Source organism: Crocodylus siamensis, chromosome 2, assembly GCF_052110815.1.
Source record: "Crocodylus siamensis isolate JL-2025a chromosome 2, ASM5211081v1, whole genome shotgun sequence".
Taxonomy (NCBI): Eukaryota; Metazoa; Chordata; order Crocodylia; family Crocodylidae; genus Crocodylus; species Crocodylus siamensis.
The window spans coordinates 227,420,867-227,438,897 of record NC_143396.1 but is presented as its reverse complement, the minus strand read 5'-3'; the positions used below and the strand labels follow the sequence as shown (position 1 = coordinate 227,438,897).

Below are 18,031 nucleotides of genomic sequence, written 5' to 3'. Positions count from 1 at the left end.
CCAGCTGGTAAGTCGGTGGGGGGGCGGGGAGGAATGGGAAGGCAGATCAATGCCCTGCAGTGAGGCAGGGATTGCAGAAGGGGCTGGGACGGGACGGGGCAAGCGCTGCCAAGCCAGGGAATGGTGGGGAAGGGAGTGGGGCAGCTCCCACCACTGTGAACCACAGGTCTGGGACATGGTGGTGGGGGGGTCTCAAATCTGCGTGGGGTGGGGTGGATGGCAGAGTGGGGGCTATGAGGGGCTGCACCCACCCTAAAATTCCCCATAGCCCCTGCCACCTACCCAGAGCAGCCCCGGTCCAGGCTGCCCCAAGCAGATTCAGAGCACACACCGCTGCCATGCCCTGCCGCTGCTTGCCAGGGCAGACCTAAACCATGGTTCATCCAGGAGGTGCGGGGAGGCTGGAGCATGTCCGCTGCCGTGCACCACTTGTCCAAGGCAGTGCACTGCCTTTTCCCACTATACCCTCTACCTCAGCTGGGAAAGCAGCAGCAGGGGATCAGCTGGACAAGCTGCAAATTCTCCAGTGGCTGCCCACAGCCTCTGCTCCCAGCACTGCTGGAGAGTAGCCCAGCACTGCTGGCCTCCCCGTCGGGGGAGCAGCAGGGGAGAAGCTGGTTGAGCCATGGCTTTGCTCCAGGGACTATGGGCTGTTAATCATTTGGCTGGAGAATCAAGATAAACTGTGCTCCTGTGAGTTTAGGCATCATTCAGGAAAAAGTTAGGCGCCTTTATGATGAACAGCAAAAAGTGGCAGAGGAAGAAGATGCACACACCATTGTAGAGACTCCTCCTTGTAAAGTCTTGACAACAAAAGTGTTGGCTTAGGCACTTCAATATTTGGAAGCTGCCATGTCCCTGTTTGGGGAAAATTAGCATGACATTGAACACAGTACATCAGTGAATAGGAGAATATCCAACATGGACAGCTGCTACAGAGAAATTGACAAGTAAAAGATGAGAACATCTGTCCAAACTTCCTTGGACACTCTCTTTAAGAAAGCAGACAAGACTCCAGAACAAACTCCAGCCAAGACTCCTGAGAAGACTCCAGCCAAGAGCCCTTCAAAAAGTCCAGCAAAGTCACCTCAAAGAAGTCCTTCCAAATCAATATGATTGCTATTTACCATATAAATATATTAATTTAGATATATGACTCATCTGATTAAGTATAAAATTCTGGGTTATTTTTGGTGAAAATAGGGTATCGGGCCTTGGTTCCAGAACCAATCCCCCATTTATAACATTGTTTCCTATGGGAAAATTGGTTCCGAGTTACAACATTTTGACTTAAGATGTGGTTTTCAGGAATCTATCGTGTTGTAAGTCTGAAGACTGCCTGTATAGGATATTAAGCTTGGATACTCAAAACCATGGTTGGTGAGAGAAACCTGTATATAGATATATCAATGTATCTATACAGATATACATCTATATAGACATAAACTTGCCCATTCTAAAGAATAAAGCTCCCAGCTTTCAAGAAACTTGCCCACTAAAGCATAAAGTTCCTTACCTCACTGACGCTGACTTGAATTAGGCAGGCTTTTCTTTAGTTATGGCTGCATAATACCTGGGAACAAAATCTCTTAAGCTTTTGTGTATGCTTTCCTAAACAAAAAAGGATATAGCAGCTCAGAGGCTAACCAGTAAAGAAGAAACAAGAAAATTTTGAATACTTTAGAAAGGTATGGAGCAGGGTGAGAATAGTTTGGTCAAACTGGAAGAATTGAAAAAAACTGACTCTTGTGTAGATCTATTACTGGGAAAACTTAAATTCCTGACAAGTCAAGGGAACAGAATTGGTTTTATGATGGAAGAGAAGTTTTAGTATAAATATTTCACTACATACTATTTAAATCCCACTTAGAATTCAGAAACAGAGCTCCAGTAGGGCTGGTCGTACAGAACAAAGCAATTTCAAGACAGCTGAAAAAGTGAATTGCCCGTGTAGTTTCAACAACAAAGAAAAATGTCAGAAGTGTCAAATGTCAACGTTGCCAGAATGTATCATTTTCAGGCACTTGTAATGAAAGAAAAAGGGAAGAGAAGCAGCAGTAATAAACTTTTTACCCATTATTAGTCCAGCTGTTAGGGCATTCAGATGGGGTGTCAGTGATCCAGGTACTATTCCGTCTTCTGCCTGAGCCGATATAAATTTGCACCTCCCAGTTTTCAAGAAAATGCCCTAACTGCTAAGCTAGGGGGTTAGGTCTAATGAACAGCACTCTGTGGGCACGCCTACATGTGTATTTATTGTAACTGAATAAAATCCAGTGCAGTCTGAGCCAGAGTTTGCTGTAGCCAGGTACCACATTGACACATGCACCCAGGACTGCAGCATGTTGAGCCAGGTTGGAGCAGCCCCAAATGGTAGGGGGACCATGCGTGGTCAGCCTACCAGCCTGGGGATGCTCTGACCTGGCTCAACAACCTGCAGAAGGTCTGGCTGGGGTATGAGGGTGCTCTAGTGTGGAGCTAGCTGGCAGGCAGCCCCTACACTGAAGCACCCTCATGCCCCAGCCAGACTCATCAGTATCTACATGTGAGCTGCGGTGCACTAAATAACACCACCATAGGTAGGACAGTACTTGTATTGACAAATACTAACCTACGGCAGTGTTTATTAGTTTACTGCAGCCTAATAGGGCTACGTGTGTAGATGCTGAAACTCTACTGCAGAATTACTTAGTCTACATCAGAGTAAAAGTCTCATGTAGATGTATCCTGTGAGGGTACAAGAACTTGGTTCAAATTTACTCCCTCCCTAGTTCAGAGCAGAGATCTGAACCAAGTCTCCCACCTCTGAGGCAAGTTCTCTAAAAAACAGGCTACTGGACACAGCAAAAATGAATATAACCGCTAGTTTTCTAAGAGCGCCTCCCAAAAAGTATGCTGTTTGGGGTGGAAGAAAATCTTCCGTTCAACCTGAAGTGATTGCTTTTTTCTTATTTACATGGGGGGGAGTGGGAAAAAGTCAATCTATTATGGCTTTATCTGATTTTTTTTTCCTGTGATATGGTAGCCAAACTAAAATAATCAATTATTTGCTCAGCTTTTTGGCCAAGTGGTCCATAGACTTGGAACTGGCTCTGTTTGCAAAACAGTAGGTTTCACCCTGTACCATTTTCCTCCTCCGTCTCAAAACTCATTTCTTGAGATACACAGTAGAAATGCTACTCACTAGTGTATTCTCCATGTTTTGTAGTTTGTGCTAAAACATCTTCCCTGTCCTAAAATCCTCATGGTTTCATTATCACAGTATGTGATCTGTGCCTTGTTCTGTCCACTTTCAATTTGTGTGTGAAGACAGTTCCCATCTCCTTAATCCTCCCTCCCATTGCTTTAGTAATAAGATTGGATTTATAATCAACCGTGTCTTTGCCTTCATCTCCCTCTCCAATGCTATTATTAGGTCTTAGAATTTCGATCTGCCTTTGGTCTTCAGTTTCATTGTGAAATTGCTGTTAGTTTTTTTGAATTGCTTGAAAAAATCTCTGTTGGCTGAGGATGTAAAATTCTTTATAGAGGAGACAAATTACTGAAATTCTTACTACTATTTTTTTTTCAATTCCAAGGCTTAGGTTTAATATCATGTTAATGTATGTCTTGTATGTAGATTTTAAATACATATTTAAATGCACATGTTCAGGAGTTTCACCAGCAGCAACCTAGGCCAGTAGTGTCTGCATTCACTGAGGAGCACGTGGCCTTGCTGAGGTCTGGGATGCAGGTATTTTTCCCTTTCTTTTGTTGTCAGGTCATTCTTACTGACTCTTCATGTGTAGCTTGAAGTAAGAATTGTGGTTACTTTCTAAGAATTAAGTGGTGATCATCAATTAAGTCAGTGATCATCAATTAAGTCAGGCTACTGTGAAATCCTTTTAAGGGTAATGTGGGGTGCCGCGCAATATTAGCAGTGTTCTGTTTGCAAACACCTACACGGGATTCACAAGATAAACCCAGAGATTTCAAATAGGAATCCATAGGGTTAAAAACATTCTGACCTCTGGTGTTTCTTGCTGAATTGTTCGCAACAGAAGAATTGCTCTATTATTTTTCCTTTATCAAAAAAAAAAAAAAAATGAGTGAAAGCTAAGAGCTGGCATTTTCCAAGGCGTGCCTGGAGTCTCAAATTTTGAAAACCACTGGAGTTCTTTACTACACATCTGTCTCTTTGAGCAGTTCCTAACACCATGGTTATGGACAGCACTGATTTTATAACCTGCATGTGTACCGTACAGTGTCACTCACTTCTCCACTTAAGTGCACCACATCCAAGGTGAAAGAACATAGCTGTTTAATAGTGACCACAACAATTTAGAGCAGAATAAAAACAGAGGTTCTCCAGGGTTAGCTGGCTAGGCTTTGTCTACCCAGGTCCAAGTCATATGCACCGGGCCTTTTAACCACTAATACAGTGGTTCTCAACATTTTTTGACCCAAGGCACCCCTCCACAACTTTTCAAAATGTCACAGCACCCCATTTAAAAAAACTAATATAAATATATGACAAATATTATAATATAAACATAACTGCACCAGTACATTTTAATTCATTATTAATTGATTGGGTCCTTATAATTATACTCCCCACACTGGTACCCCGACTGGGAACAGATGGATCTGTACCATGCACTTCACCTCCTGCTGACCTAGGTCTGGAAGCAGCTGCAGCAGGAGCCTGTGCTCTTAATGCAGCCCTTCCCAGTCTGACCCTGCAAGGTGTCTCCCAGAATCAACACACATGGGATAGATGGAACTGTCCTGCACACCATGAGTGACTGGTGCCTCTTTAATCTGGGGGGGGCACCCACAGAAGTCACTGACCCTGTCAGGGGGGCACCAGCCCTACTGACAGCATCAGTGTCGGCTGTCAGGGGAGACAGCAGCCCTGTCGGGGGGGGGGGGTATGTGCACCCCCGTGTACCCTCTACCAGTCACCTATGCTGCACACACACACACCCCACTCTAGTTTCAGGAGGCACATCAGAGCCAAACTGAGAAATGGCTACAGCAGAAAGGCACGCTGCCTGTATTACATTATGCAGGTAGGCATGCTGTTTCTGCTGCAGCTCTTCCCGGTTCTGCCCCAACATGCCTCCTGAACATGGAGGCACAAGAGCAGCCTTACCTGGTGTCAGTGACATCTATCTCCATGCTGCAGGCACTGTGGGGTGAAAGTGCCCCACACACCTTTGTTTTCAGGAAGCACATGGGGCCCAACTGAGAAGGAGGAGCAGCACTGATGGCATGTCTGAATGCATGAGCCAAACATGGAAGCACTAAAGCAGAACTTGGCCCCTGGTTGAGAACCACTGCTCTGATCAGTATTCGACATATCATAGTACCTACCCGGTCTGCAATGTCAACAATTTTACTAACAGGTGGGAAAAGTTTCTTAATATTTGAAGAGCAGTAGGAATTTACACTGAATAAAAGTTTTCCTCTGGTTTCCTATGCTATAAATCTCTCTTGGTATGTTACCACAGACTTCCCTCTTCCCTACTAAACAATCCTGCTATAGCAGTCATATGAACTCCAATAATTCTAATTCAAAGTTTTTTATATTCTTAATTCACTCTTTCATTTTCCCTTACCTCTCTCCCCCATCTTCTCTGAAGAGACTTGCCTTTTTAGCTTGAAAAAAAATCTAACTATTCATCTCACTTCAAGGTGCATTTTCTCCTCCTACATTTCCTCCATCCTGTACCTCCTTGTTGACTCCTTCCACTGCTTCATGCCACAATTGCTGTCTTCTCTCAATGCGACATTCAAACTTTTTCCATCCTCAAATAAAACCATGTCTTTTTCATTGTTCTAAATTCTTACAACTTTCTGTATCTTTTCTTTAACTGATTGTTGCCCTGGTCTTTCTCCTATTTGCAATGTGATGCTGAGGCTAGAAGAGTGACCAAAACGCTGGCTTGCATCCACAGATGCTTCTCAAGCAAATCCTGGGACGTCATTCTCCCCTTGTACTCGGCCTTGGTGAGGCCACAGCTGGAGTACTGCATCCAGTTTTGGGCTCCACAATTCAAAAAGGATGTTGAAAAGCTTGAGAGAGTCCAGAGGAGAGCCACGCACATGATCAGAGGTCAGGAAAACAGACCTTACAACGACAGCCTGAGAGCCATGGGACTCTTTAGCCTGGAAAAGCGCAGGCTCGGGTGTGACCTTATAGTTTCATAGTTTGTAGGGTCAGAAGGGACCTGAGCAGATCATCGAGTCTGACCCCCTGCCATGGCAGGAAACAGTACTGGGGTCAAACAACCCCAGCAAGGTGTTCATCTAGCCTCCTCTTAAAGACCCCCAGGGTAGGGGCCAGCACCACTTCTCTTGGAAGTTGGTTACAGATCCTAGCCGCCCTCACCGTGAAGTAGCGCCTCCTGATATCTAGCCTGAATCTACCCTCTGCCAGCTTGTGACCATTATTCCTAGTCACTCCTGGTAGTGGATGGGGGAACAGGGACTTCCCCAGTGCCTGCTGGTCCCCTCTGACTAGTTTGTAACAGGCAACTAGATCCTCCCTCAGCCTTCTCTTGTGAAGGCTGAACAGGTTCAGGTCCCGCAGCCTCTCCTCGTAGGGCCTGCCCTGCTGCCCCCTGATCATGCAAGTGGCCCTTCTCTGGACCCTCCATGCTGTCCACATTGCTCTTGAAGTGCGGCACCTAGAACTGGACGCAGTACTCCAGCTGTGGCCTGATCAATGCCGCATAGAGGGGGACGATCACCTCCTTGGACCTGCTTGAGATGCATCTGTGGATGCGTGACAAGGTGAGGTTGGCCTTCCTAACTGTATTCCCCACACTGCTGGCCCATGTTCATCTTGGCATCAATGATGACTCCAAGATCCTTTTCTGCCTCCGTACTGACAAGAAGGGAGTTCCCCAGCCTGTAGGTATGGTGCCGGTTGTTCCTCCCCAGGTGCATCACCTTGCACTTGTCGGTGTTGAATCCCATCCTATTCTCGTCTGCCCACCCCTGTAACCTGTCTAGGTCTGATTGCAGCCTATTACATCCGCCCACAGCTTAGGAAATTTGAACAGGGTGCTTTTTACCCCCTCCTCCAAGTCACTGATGAAGATGTTGAACAGTGCGGGCCCGAGGACCGAGCCCTGGGGAACCCCACTGCCCACATCCTTCCAGGTTGAAAATGACCCATCCACCACCACTCTCTGGGTGCAGCCCTCCAGCCAGTTAGCGACCCATTTGACTGTGTAGGTGTTGACACCACAGTCCCCCAGTTTTTTAATGAGAACAGGGTGAGAGACAGTGTCAAAGGCCTACTGAAAGTCTACTTATCTGATCTGATGGCCACTTGTAAGTTTATCAGGGGTGACCACCAGTATCCGGAGGAACGTTTGTTCAACAGAGCGCCTCAAGAGATGACAAGTTCCAACGGTTATAAACTACTGCAAGACTGTTTCAGGCTAGACGTAAGAAAGAATTTCTTTACTGTCCAAGCCCCCAAGGTCTGGAACAGCCTGCCATTGGCGGTGGTTCAAGCACCTACATTGAACACCTTCAAGAGCAAATTGGATGCTTATCTTGCTGGGATCCTATGACCCCAGCTGACTTCCTGCCCTCTGGGCAGGGGGCTGGATGGACTTGATGATCTTCCAAGGTCCCTTCCAGCCCTAACGTCTATGAAATCTCATTAAGGCAATCTCAAATCTCACCAGTCATTAAGGTACTCTTGAATCTCACCAATCTGAAATTTCCAAAGTGCTAGATCCAGATTTCAAAATAACTATCACCCAATCTCTCTCTCTCTCTCTCTGTCTCTCTCTTTTTTACCCATCTGTCAAGTTTTAGAGAGCATTGTTCATTCACAATGTTAGTACTATTATCCACTTGATCCTCTGCTATAACAATTTTTTTCTGAACTATTTACTTAACATTTTCTTCTGCCTAATCCCACTTGCTAAAGGTTCTCTCTCTCTCTTTGATCATCGGGTTGCTTTTAATATTATTGACTAGAAGCACTTCACATCTAATCTTTCTTATGGGCACATGGGATTCTGTTTTCTCACAGTTTCCACCTTATCCTTCTGAATGTTCAGACCAGAGGTGCTGTCCTGACAAACTCTCTCATGTGCTTACTCTTCTTTCCTGATGAAGTACCAGTGAATCAAGATTTTTTTTCACCTCTTACATCTTCATTCACCATTGCTATTTATTACTATCCCTTAATTTCCACCAATTATGAAACAGTATCTAAATTTAACCTGGATAAATCTGTTCCTTCTTTATTTTCCTCCCTTACTGTCTCATGCCATGCTTGCTGCCAATAACTGTAGAAACTACTCCTTGACCATGTCCAGACGAGCACGGCTGTGCAGCATGGGGCACCACAGACATGTCTGTGGTGCCACTTACCGCAAGTTCAGTTGTTCTCCACACTGCAAGGCAGCAACAGGGGGTGGGATTGACTCCTTGATATCCAGGGGCCAAAAAAGCCTGCAGAAAAAAAACCAACAGCCTGGCCAGCCTGAGCCCTACTGCAGCTTCCAGCCAGGCTCTGTGTGGCAGGGTCACTGCTGCTGAAGCCCCAGGAGGCCCCCAGGATCCCAGTTAAGACTGTGGGGGCCACCCCAGTGCTGGCCCCAGCCTCCCCTATCCCACCCAGGGTAACCTTCTGCACACCAGAGGGTGAGTGGCACGCGCATTTCCAGGGGACAACTAGCGGCAGCACAGGGTGCCCCACTGCTGGTTGTCCCCAGGGAACTGAACACCTATGCACATGTGAACGCAGCCCTTCACTCTAATATTTTTGCTCAAACTTACAATTGTTTTTGAACTTCTTGGTCATTGCATCTCATCTATTGTCAGAGCTTGTCAGTTCTACCTTCATAACTATTTGAAAACAGACACCTCTTTGCCTTTGCTTTTCCCTTCCATCTGGAATGCTGTACATTTCCACGAGGCATTCCCACTTCTTCAGGACTCTCCTCCTCCATGCTCCAGTCTGTCTCCAGATTCGTACACTATTGGCTGCCTGTTGTCCTCTCCATTCTCAAGTAAACTTCCTTAGGCCTTGTCACATTCTAGTTTCCATCCTCCCTCTCTCACCCCATACCTACATGCAATAACATCTCCATTTGAATTCATTCTATTACATCTTTGTCCCTTCTGCTCTTCTGAAAAACTCTTAATCAACAAACACGTGCTCTCTTTTCATTGCTTATTTCATAACGCTCCTTTGCAAAATCTTGGTTACCTCTCTCAAAAAAATACACAAAAAACCCTTATTATCTATTCTTTTAGTATTTCATCTTATGAAAAAGTTAAAAATTAGCAAAGCAGTTTTGTTAGAGGCATTTTTCAGATTCTGCCAGCCTTGCACATGTTGAGCAATATCTCATTTAAAAAATAGGCCCTTTGTTAGCAACATAATGACTTACCGTTTAATTTACTACTCAGTGCAAGCCACGGCAGCTGAAAGGGCCAAGGAAAGTACCTCATCATAAGTCCTGTTCTAAAACAATCCAGTTGCTGCTACCTTCTAGAAAAAGAAAGTCATGGTCTGGTCATCCCCAGCAGTTAAAGTTGCTAAACAGCTTGCTAAAAGTGAAATTTAAATGCATTCCCAAGGCTTTGTTTAGATCAGGGGTGTCAAACTCATCTGCCCCTTCCTCCCCTGCTGCATGTCAGATCCAGTACTTGGGCACTCATTTCAGTCAGTCCAGGACACATGCACCACATGGCACCCCATGCAAGGTGGGTCCCAGACTGGCTAGAGCAATCACCGTATACAGACAGCTTGGGTTCCAGATCAGTGAAGGTGGGCACCGTGTGTCCCAGGCCCTTCATATGTGATCACTCCAGCATGTGCCTTATGTGGCATGTGAGTCAGCTGTGAGAGCACAGGGGCCAGATAAGGAGGCTTTGACACCTCTGCTTTAGATTTTATCACTCCAACAATAGCTAATATAGCATTACTGATTTCAGTTGGACTGGATTTATTTGCTCTTAGATCATATAGGCTGCATCCATGAACTACTTTGATTGGAGGACAAAGATACTGTTACTAGCTACATATGTTATTAGACCAAAAGTAACCGGACAAATCAGTAAGTGAAAAAGTCTATAATTACACTTGATTCTTTGCTACTATGTAAGCATGTGGGCCAGACACCTCCTTTCAGAAAGTATGACAGTCTGGTACATACAAATTATAACATGATGTAATTATAACATCAGCCATCCATTAATGATGCTATTAATACACTATGGGGTATATTTCCAGTTGTGACAATGACACCGAGCTCCCCCAGGGAAGAGGTGTACTTATTTTACAACACTTATGCACTCCAGCTTCTGGCTCTTGCCACACCATAACCATTTGATTAGGACAAAGACATTTTAGGGTTTGTGGTCCCAAATGACATTCAATTTTTAAATGGAAGATATTTTCATTTTTATCCTATGGCACTATGACCAAGCAGAGTTAAGGTTGTCTTCATGCTCTACCTGTGCATGTCCATGTCTTTTGACATGTTCACATTTATGTTAATTTCATGAAATATGATAATTCAGACTTAAATTATTATTTGGAAGATAATATCCATACAAGGTCTTTTAGCCTTAAACTAATTATATATATTGTATTTTTTAAGACAGGTGTTTGTAATAAAACACAGACTAGTGCAAAGCTCTTTCAAGATGAGGGAAAATTTCTTCACTGTAGGTCTGCAGTGTTGCCAATTCTTCCAATCATTACAAGTTTTGTGATATTTGACATTTCACTTAAAACCCCAGGTGCTGAAGATAAGCAATTCTGTGAGAATCCCAGATTTCTTTAAAAAGTAAGTTAACTGCAGAGTATTCCTGGAAATGCAACCTAAGTGCAACATGTAAAGCCCCAAAAGGAAGAAAGCAAATTAAATAACACAATGTTAAAATCTCTCTCAATAAATTTTAACTTAATCATAACTGGGAATGCCAGCTCTGTTCTCACAGAAACACACAAAAAAAATCCCAGTAAATAAAACCATATCATAGTGGTACTGTACAAGATGAGAGTTGGACAGTTTTCTCTCATAAGTATCACTTTAGGAAAAAGGCACAGCAGGGTGGCACCTTACAGACTAACTTATTCAGCAAGACATGAGCTTTCATAAGCTACAGCTCACTTCCTCAGATTCTATGAATGGACTTTTTAGTAACTGTTCATTGCTCAGCCTCTTTCACTTTCTCCGTTTAGCCTGACCAATATCACTTTTTCTGAATGAGGTATAATGTTGCTTTGCTTCTTTCTCTCTATCCTTCTCCATCTCCTCTTCTCCTATCTCTCTCCCTATCACAACTCCATATTTCCAACTAAAATACCAGCCAGTCGCACATTTCCTCAGATTGTGTGTGACAAATGCAAATAAAAGGTTCACATTTTAACCCTTCCAGTGCTGCCCCAAATACCTGCTACATCTGGCCAAATTCAGCTACAGCAATGGAAAGATCCAATTCAGCTACCGCAAATATCTTGTTGCTAAACAAGATTATTCCCTATTATATATTATCTGGTGCTTTCCTCAGTTTAATTTCAAATATCTCAAATAATGAGGTTTTCATATATCAATTAGGCTATTTCCCTACCTTAAGAGAACCCAATCAGCAATCTGACTGTTATCCAGTCTAGATTTTCAGTTTTTTTTACTTCATTATTACTCTTGTTATGGTTCCTATATACTGCTCTAAACAAATCTTCTTCCTTGTTGGTTTTCACTGCTTCAGAATGTTTAAAGTACTGTGCCCTTATTTAACCAAGCCCTACAAATTTTAATCCTTCCTCACATCTTTCCCTCTAGAGCTCAGATCATTGTTTGCCAATTTTTTTTTTTTTTACTGATAATGACTTACACAGATTCATTTTGTTTATTTACTGATACCAGATGGTGTCAGCAAACACTTCCTCTTTTGAGATGGTCCACAGAGCTTGAACTTTTAAGGGCGAGATTATTGGAGAGATGGGCAACTGGGCTGTATGAAATTGCGCTTATAAGCAAGCAGTGCAATCAGCAGAGCTTGGATTTCAAGAAAAAGTGACAGCCATGTAAAATCAATTGGATATGTTATGTTACTGTTTGTTAAAGAATGTGTTTTCTCTATTCCTTGCATCTTTTCACATGTGTCCCTCTTGCTATAGTGACCAAAGAAACACTAATAAATACAGGGCAAGCTCCTACTAACTTCCAGGAAAACTCTTTTGTATAGGCATTGTCTATTCCCATGAAAATTGGACAAAATTTTGTCCAGGGGACAAAAGAATGGGCATTATATACAATTTTTAAGACTGTCTTCTAACATCAGATGCAACTATTAGGGCTCTGCAAAATTTCTCCAGCCATTTCATTTCAATATTGTTTCAACCAATTTCGAGGTTGAAACAGCAAAATCAGTATGAAACAAAGGCCATCGAAACAGCCTCAGAACAAAATGAGGCTAGTTGAAACATTTTGAAAGTTGAAACATTTCGACCATAGGCTGGGGATGGGAAGTCAGTCCAGCTGGGCTGACTTGCTAGCCCCAGTGCAATATCCAGCATGGGACTGGGAGTCAGCCCAGCTAGCTTGACTTCTCATCCTTCATGCTAGATCCCCAACCCCAGCACTAGATTGGGTGGGGGCAGGAAGCAACCCAGCTGGGCTGCTTTCCCAACCCCCGCACTAGATCACAGCCCAGCTGGGCTGCCTTCCAGTCCCCGCATCATCTAGCACCAGGGATGAGGAAGCAGCGCAGCTGGGCTGACTTCCCATCTGTAGTGAAACATTGAAACAGCTTTAAAATAGCCTTTCTGTTTTGATGAAATGGAACAGAACAGCTGTTTCAAATCAAAATGAAATTTGAAATGGAACGCTGTTCCGTCAAACCGTTGAAATTCAAGGTAAAATGGAACGGTACCATTTTGCAAAGCCCTAGTAACTATATCAAAAATAAAAACAAAACCCCACATCTTTGCCATATATTGCCAGAACTATAAGAAATGTGACTGCTACTTTTTATTCACAGCTAAGTACATGAATGGCAGAAATCCAACATGATTTCCAGAGTATAATTAAAATTCTCAACTTGTCCAAGTACTCAATAAAAAAAAAACAAACTACAGAAGGCATTTGTTATAATGCCCATATCTCCTGGGTACATTCTCTCTTATGAGATATAACTTGAGGGATATAGGAAGATAAGAGGTGCACCAATATATTGGTCTATATCGATCGGATCAGCACCAAAAAAAGGGAAAATTGGCATTATAGGCAATCAGCTTTTTTTGGACCCCAAAATTCCCCATAGCCCTCCATAAACCCCTTCCCAGCACCACTGCTTCCTGGCTCACCCCTAGCAACCCTGAGCCCAGCCCCTCTGATAGGAAGAGGCCAGTGCAGCCCCTGGCCAGGAGCCTGCAGTGGGCAGCCTGCCCTCACTCTGCACACAAATCTAGGGGGGGCACTTTCCCCCCATGCCTCCCCTGGGGATGCACAAAGTGGCCAGGAGCTTCACACCCCACACATACTCTCCCAGGCCCCACCAGATAAGCCACCTGCAGCTCCATCCCATGCCCCACCTGGGCTGGGCAGTGTCTGCCCCTGCCCCACTCCCTTCCTCACCGTGTGGGTCTTGATCTTCCCCCCACACACACACCCCTTCCCTCTCCCGAGCCCCTTCCCCTCACAGATTTACTGGCTGGATGCTGCTGTCCATGCTGCCAGGCTGCATATCGGCTAGTGGATACATATCAGCCTATGTGACTGGTAAATAATTAGCCAAAATAAATCTTTATCAGTGTACCCCTAGAGGGTGGCAAGGCTTTAGCAGACTGGAAGTCCACTTTAGTGACTGGGTTGAGAAGCACCATCAGACTTCAGAGTTCTTTTGTGGTAATGGGAAGATAGGAAGTAGGCTTGCAGGTCCTGGAACAAAGTACTACAGACTGACCTTTCCACATTCAAGAAGCATATATATTATCTTCACTGGTGGGTTACATCTGAAGAAAGTAAAATTAAAACCTTCTTTTCAGTTAACGTGTATTAGCTAACATGAATCCCAATTTATTATGTATGGCTAAAGCTGCAAAAGATGTTGATGTGCTGACAGCTCTTACCTTCCAAATTTGAAAAGTGTCTTTACCAAGATGTTTTTCATTGAGCACTCATGATTAGACCATTTGAAAAGGAATGAGAGGAGAGAAAGAGACAAGCAATATCTAGGAGAGAGAGGATGTTGTTAAAAGAACATGACAGGCTTATACTTTTCCATGGGGTTTTAGCTCTGGAAAAGAATATTGGTCACGTGTTTAGCTTTTCCCCAACAGTAGTCTTTTATATATAATTAATATACTTGTTACTTGTTGTCAATAAGGTTTTTAAAGTCAGTCAGCAATTTGAATGTGCTTTTATTAAGAAATAGAACTTATCACCCCTAAAAAGAAAAGTATGATCTTCCAAAAAAAAAAAAATCACACAACAGGAAAAACAACATCAGAGCAATATTAATGTAACATACAGAACAGCATGGTATTGGATGATGTGCAGGACATGCTAATCTACAGATACCTGTACCCTTTGATGGAGTGTGTGCATGGAATACTGATAGTGCTGACACTTGATATACACAAGTGAAGAAAAAAAAAAAATCAAACACATGGTAGGAGCACATTTTTCTGTTAATAGGTGCAGCACACAAAGATTATTTTCCAGTGATGATAATGAAATAGCAGCAGCCACAGAAACTAAACAAGATTCTAAGGTAAATATAATGGGATTAGGTTTCAACATCAAATGCAATAATGCTGATTAACATTTTCAGGACTGGACAAAAGGTTCTCAGGTACAAACCCAAAGTTTGGACCCCAATTCTGGGTACTGAGACCAGAAAACATGGAGGTGTCCTTCAAAGCACAGGCTCCAAATCAACTTGACACTGCTGGTGTTTGGACCTCTAGCAGGGCTCGGACAGTCATATCAGACTGTAACCTACCACAACTACTTTTAAATTAGCAGATAAAATGTGGTATAAAGTCAGTTTAAAAAGTAAGCAAGCAAATAAAATCTTGCATATTACCAAAAGTACAGTACTAGGTCCACAGCTTTGTTGTTAAAGCTTGCATGCAACAACAAAACACAAATCATTGTTATCTGACCTGAAAGCTCTAAAACTGATGTTCTGGATTCAGCCCAAATTATCTGAATAATAATCACAAATCATAGACTATGACATAGAGCATATCTATAGCTTCTGTATTAGGTGAAGAGCTGGGTAAAAATAATTTACCAGTAATCCAGGATTGTACTACTTATTCAAACTTAATATGTGCTGAACAACAACATGACATAGTAGAACGCTGTAAACTTCTCAGAGTACAACCGAATACAATTGCAGAAAAATCTTATTATTTCAAGAAATTTCATTTTCAGCAGAACTGTACAAAACTTTCCCCACACAAGATAGGACACATTTACAATATTTTGCTATTTCTTATAAAAAGACCTAATTGTCTAGTCCATAGATATACAAATATTAAAATAAAACAATGCTCTTATAACTAGGTTTTTATTAAAGGTTGCTTTTCCCTTCAGCTTTAACAAGCTTCCCAAAGTACTTCAGAAAGTGGGGTTCACTATAAATTTTATGAACTAAATTTGATACTGCCAGCTGAGCTATGTCATCACTCAGGATTTCAAGTCATTTACACCTCCACTTAAAACACTATGTAGGTCTTAACAAGATGTGTCAGTTATCTCAAGCTAGAGCTTTCTTCATCCTCTAAAAAACGTATTTTAAAGAAAATTCAGAGACTTTTTTGAAAATAAATAACAAAAATAAAAATGCAAACCTCTGCAATATTTTAACTTGGAAGAAAGATCAAAGTCAGTACTCTCATTGCAGATCCAAATATTCATGGGTCTAAGCTATAAGTCACAATAATTAGGTGGGTGACTTCAGGATTTAAACATTAATCAAGATTCAAATCGCAGCACAATACACACATGTCCAAAAACACAATTGCATATGCGTACACTCCAGGGAACGGACACTTGCCTCCCACTCCCCCTTCCTGGGCTAATATTCTACAAAAATCTGTATACAGTTAATATGTCATGATTATTAATGGTACTGTGTCCAGTGTCCAGGAATTAAAATACATAGTTTTTCCTTTTGCCTGATTTATTTTATTCTAGCATATACGGTGTTTTCTATGGTTAATAATTAATAAGGCAAAGGCAAGTGACAACATTTAATAATATGCAAAAGCAACTGCAAATTTTGTAATGGCAACCACCATATGGAAGAAAAGATAATGTACTTGAACAGAGTTTTGGTGGTGTTTTTTAAATAATGTATGTTTGATAAAGATTGTGAAGTATATACAATTTCAGAAACATATTTTTAGGAATTTAAAAAGGTAAATGAAATAAGGAAGTGTTGCTTCACAGCTAACAACACACACACACACACACAAACAGTAATTAATATTAGAATCAGAATAGGCATTACATTTCACACAAAATAATTTTATATATGACACTGAAAAAAAACCCAACAAAATACTTCCATACATAGAGAAACCAATACTACCTCTCAAATGTTATAGAACACTTGCTGTCCTAAAAACATTAACAATACACCGCTCTACCAAAAAAAGATAGTGTGCCAAAAGTGTCCTCCTATCTCTAGCCAACAACAACAAAGAATTTTTTTTTTAAATGACCAAACCCAAATGCATTACCTTTCTGTAGACAATCATATTTGGAGAGCTCTCCTCTGGGTCAGACATTTCCACATTACTCTGATCACTGGATCCTTGAGCCATGATGAAGAATTGTCACTCAGACTGCAAAGACAAGAATAGAATTCAATTAAATACCAAGTAACACAGAAGCATGATAAGGATACATTCCAAATTCAAAGACAGATGCACAAGAAAGAAAGGGAAAAAGAAACTGCACTCTGGTTTTATTCTTGCACCGGTTCAAGACACATACATACAAGCACATGCAGAATACCTCAGATACGTAAGACCGAGAAATGTTTTGAACTTACTAATATAAAGTACACTACTCTTAGAGCAAATAAGTAGTCACAAACAACTGTCTTCAGAAAAAAAGCATTCTTTCCCTATTTCCAGCATGATGTTTTAAGCCCCGTTCCAATAAGCAGATGAGAGTTGTACACAAAACCTCTTATCCTCATGATAAGCACACCAACACTATGGACTAGTGCAGGGCTGGCCAATTATTTTGGGTGGAGGGCCACTTAACGAGTTTTGGTGAGGTGTTGAGGGCTGCATGGGTAGTCCCACCCTTGACAGTTGCCCCACCCCCTTGTCGCCATCTTGGGACTGGAAGTCCCACCTGTAACCCTTGACTTTTTCCATCAGAAGTCCTTCCCCTTGCCCCCTTTTGGGAGGGAGGATTGCCATCTTGGAACCAGAAAAAAACGAAGGCATACACTAAAAGTCAAACATCTACTATAATATACTTTAATATTATTACAAAAAATATTTTGTCATGATTTGTGTTTGCATAGTGTATATAGAGGTGATTGCATAATAACTCAAAAATAAATTCTTAATTTTGTATATTGTGGGGGGAGGGTGTGTGCATGTTGTGTGCAGGGTGTGTGGTGTGTGAGTGGTATATGTGGTGTGTGGTATGTGTGTGCACAGCCCCGGCAGGGAAAATGCCTACCTCCAGCATATGGGTCTGTGCGAGTGCAGGGGCTGTGCATGAGTGGCAGGGAGCGCTGGTGATGCAGGCAGCCACGCGGATGCTGGACCCCTTGCTCTGATGGGCAGCGCTGGCTAGAGGCACACCCCACTGGGCACCTGTGCCCTAAGCACCCCACCTGCTGCTGCCACCGCCACTGTCTTCCAGGGCTGCGCACCATGGGGGGCTTGCGGGGGATTCCCACATCCCCACTCTCCCTCACAGCCACACACTGCTCACCCCGGCTCCATGCTGTAGCCACCCCTGTTCCCCTGGGCGCAGGCTCTGTGCTGCCACTCGTACCACACTCCAGGCTCCCTCCCAGC

At 42.8% G+C, this 18,031-nt stretch overlaps 1 protein-coding gene across 3 annotated transcripts in view; it reads right to left on the bottom strand.

The window, feature by feature from the left end:
• Window positions 1-18,031, bottom strand: part of RGS6 (regulator of G protein signaling 6) — a 575,278-nt gene that overhangs the window by 533,282 nt on the left and 23,965 nt on the right. For all 3 annotated transcript variants that reach the window (XM_090033269.1, XM_090033270.1, XM_090033271.1), the window contains exon 2: window positions 16,727-16,831. In XM_090033269.1, coding sequence (XP_089889395.1) covers window positions 16,727-16,810 — 84 coding nt within the window. In that variant the 5' untranslated portion in view covers window positions 16,811-16,831. The remainder of the gene's footprint in view (window positions 1-16,726; window positions 16,832-18,031) is intronic.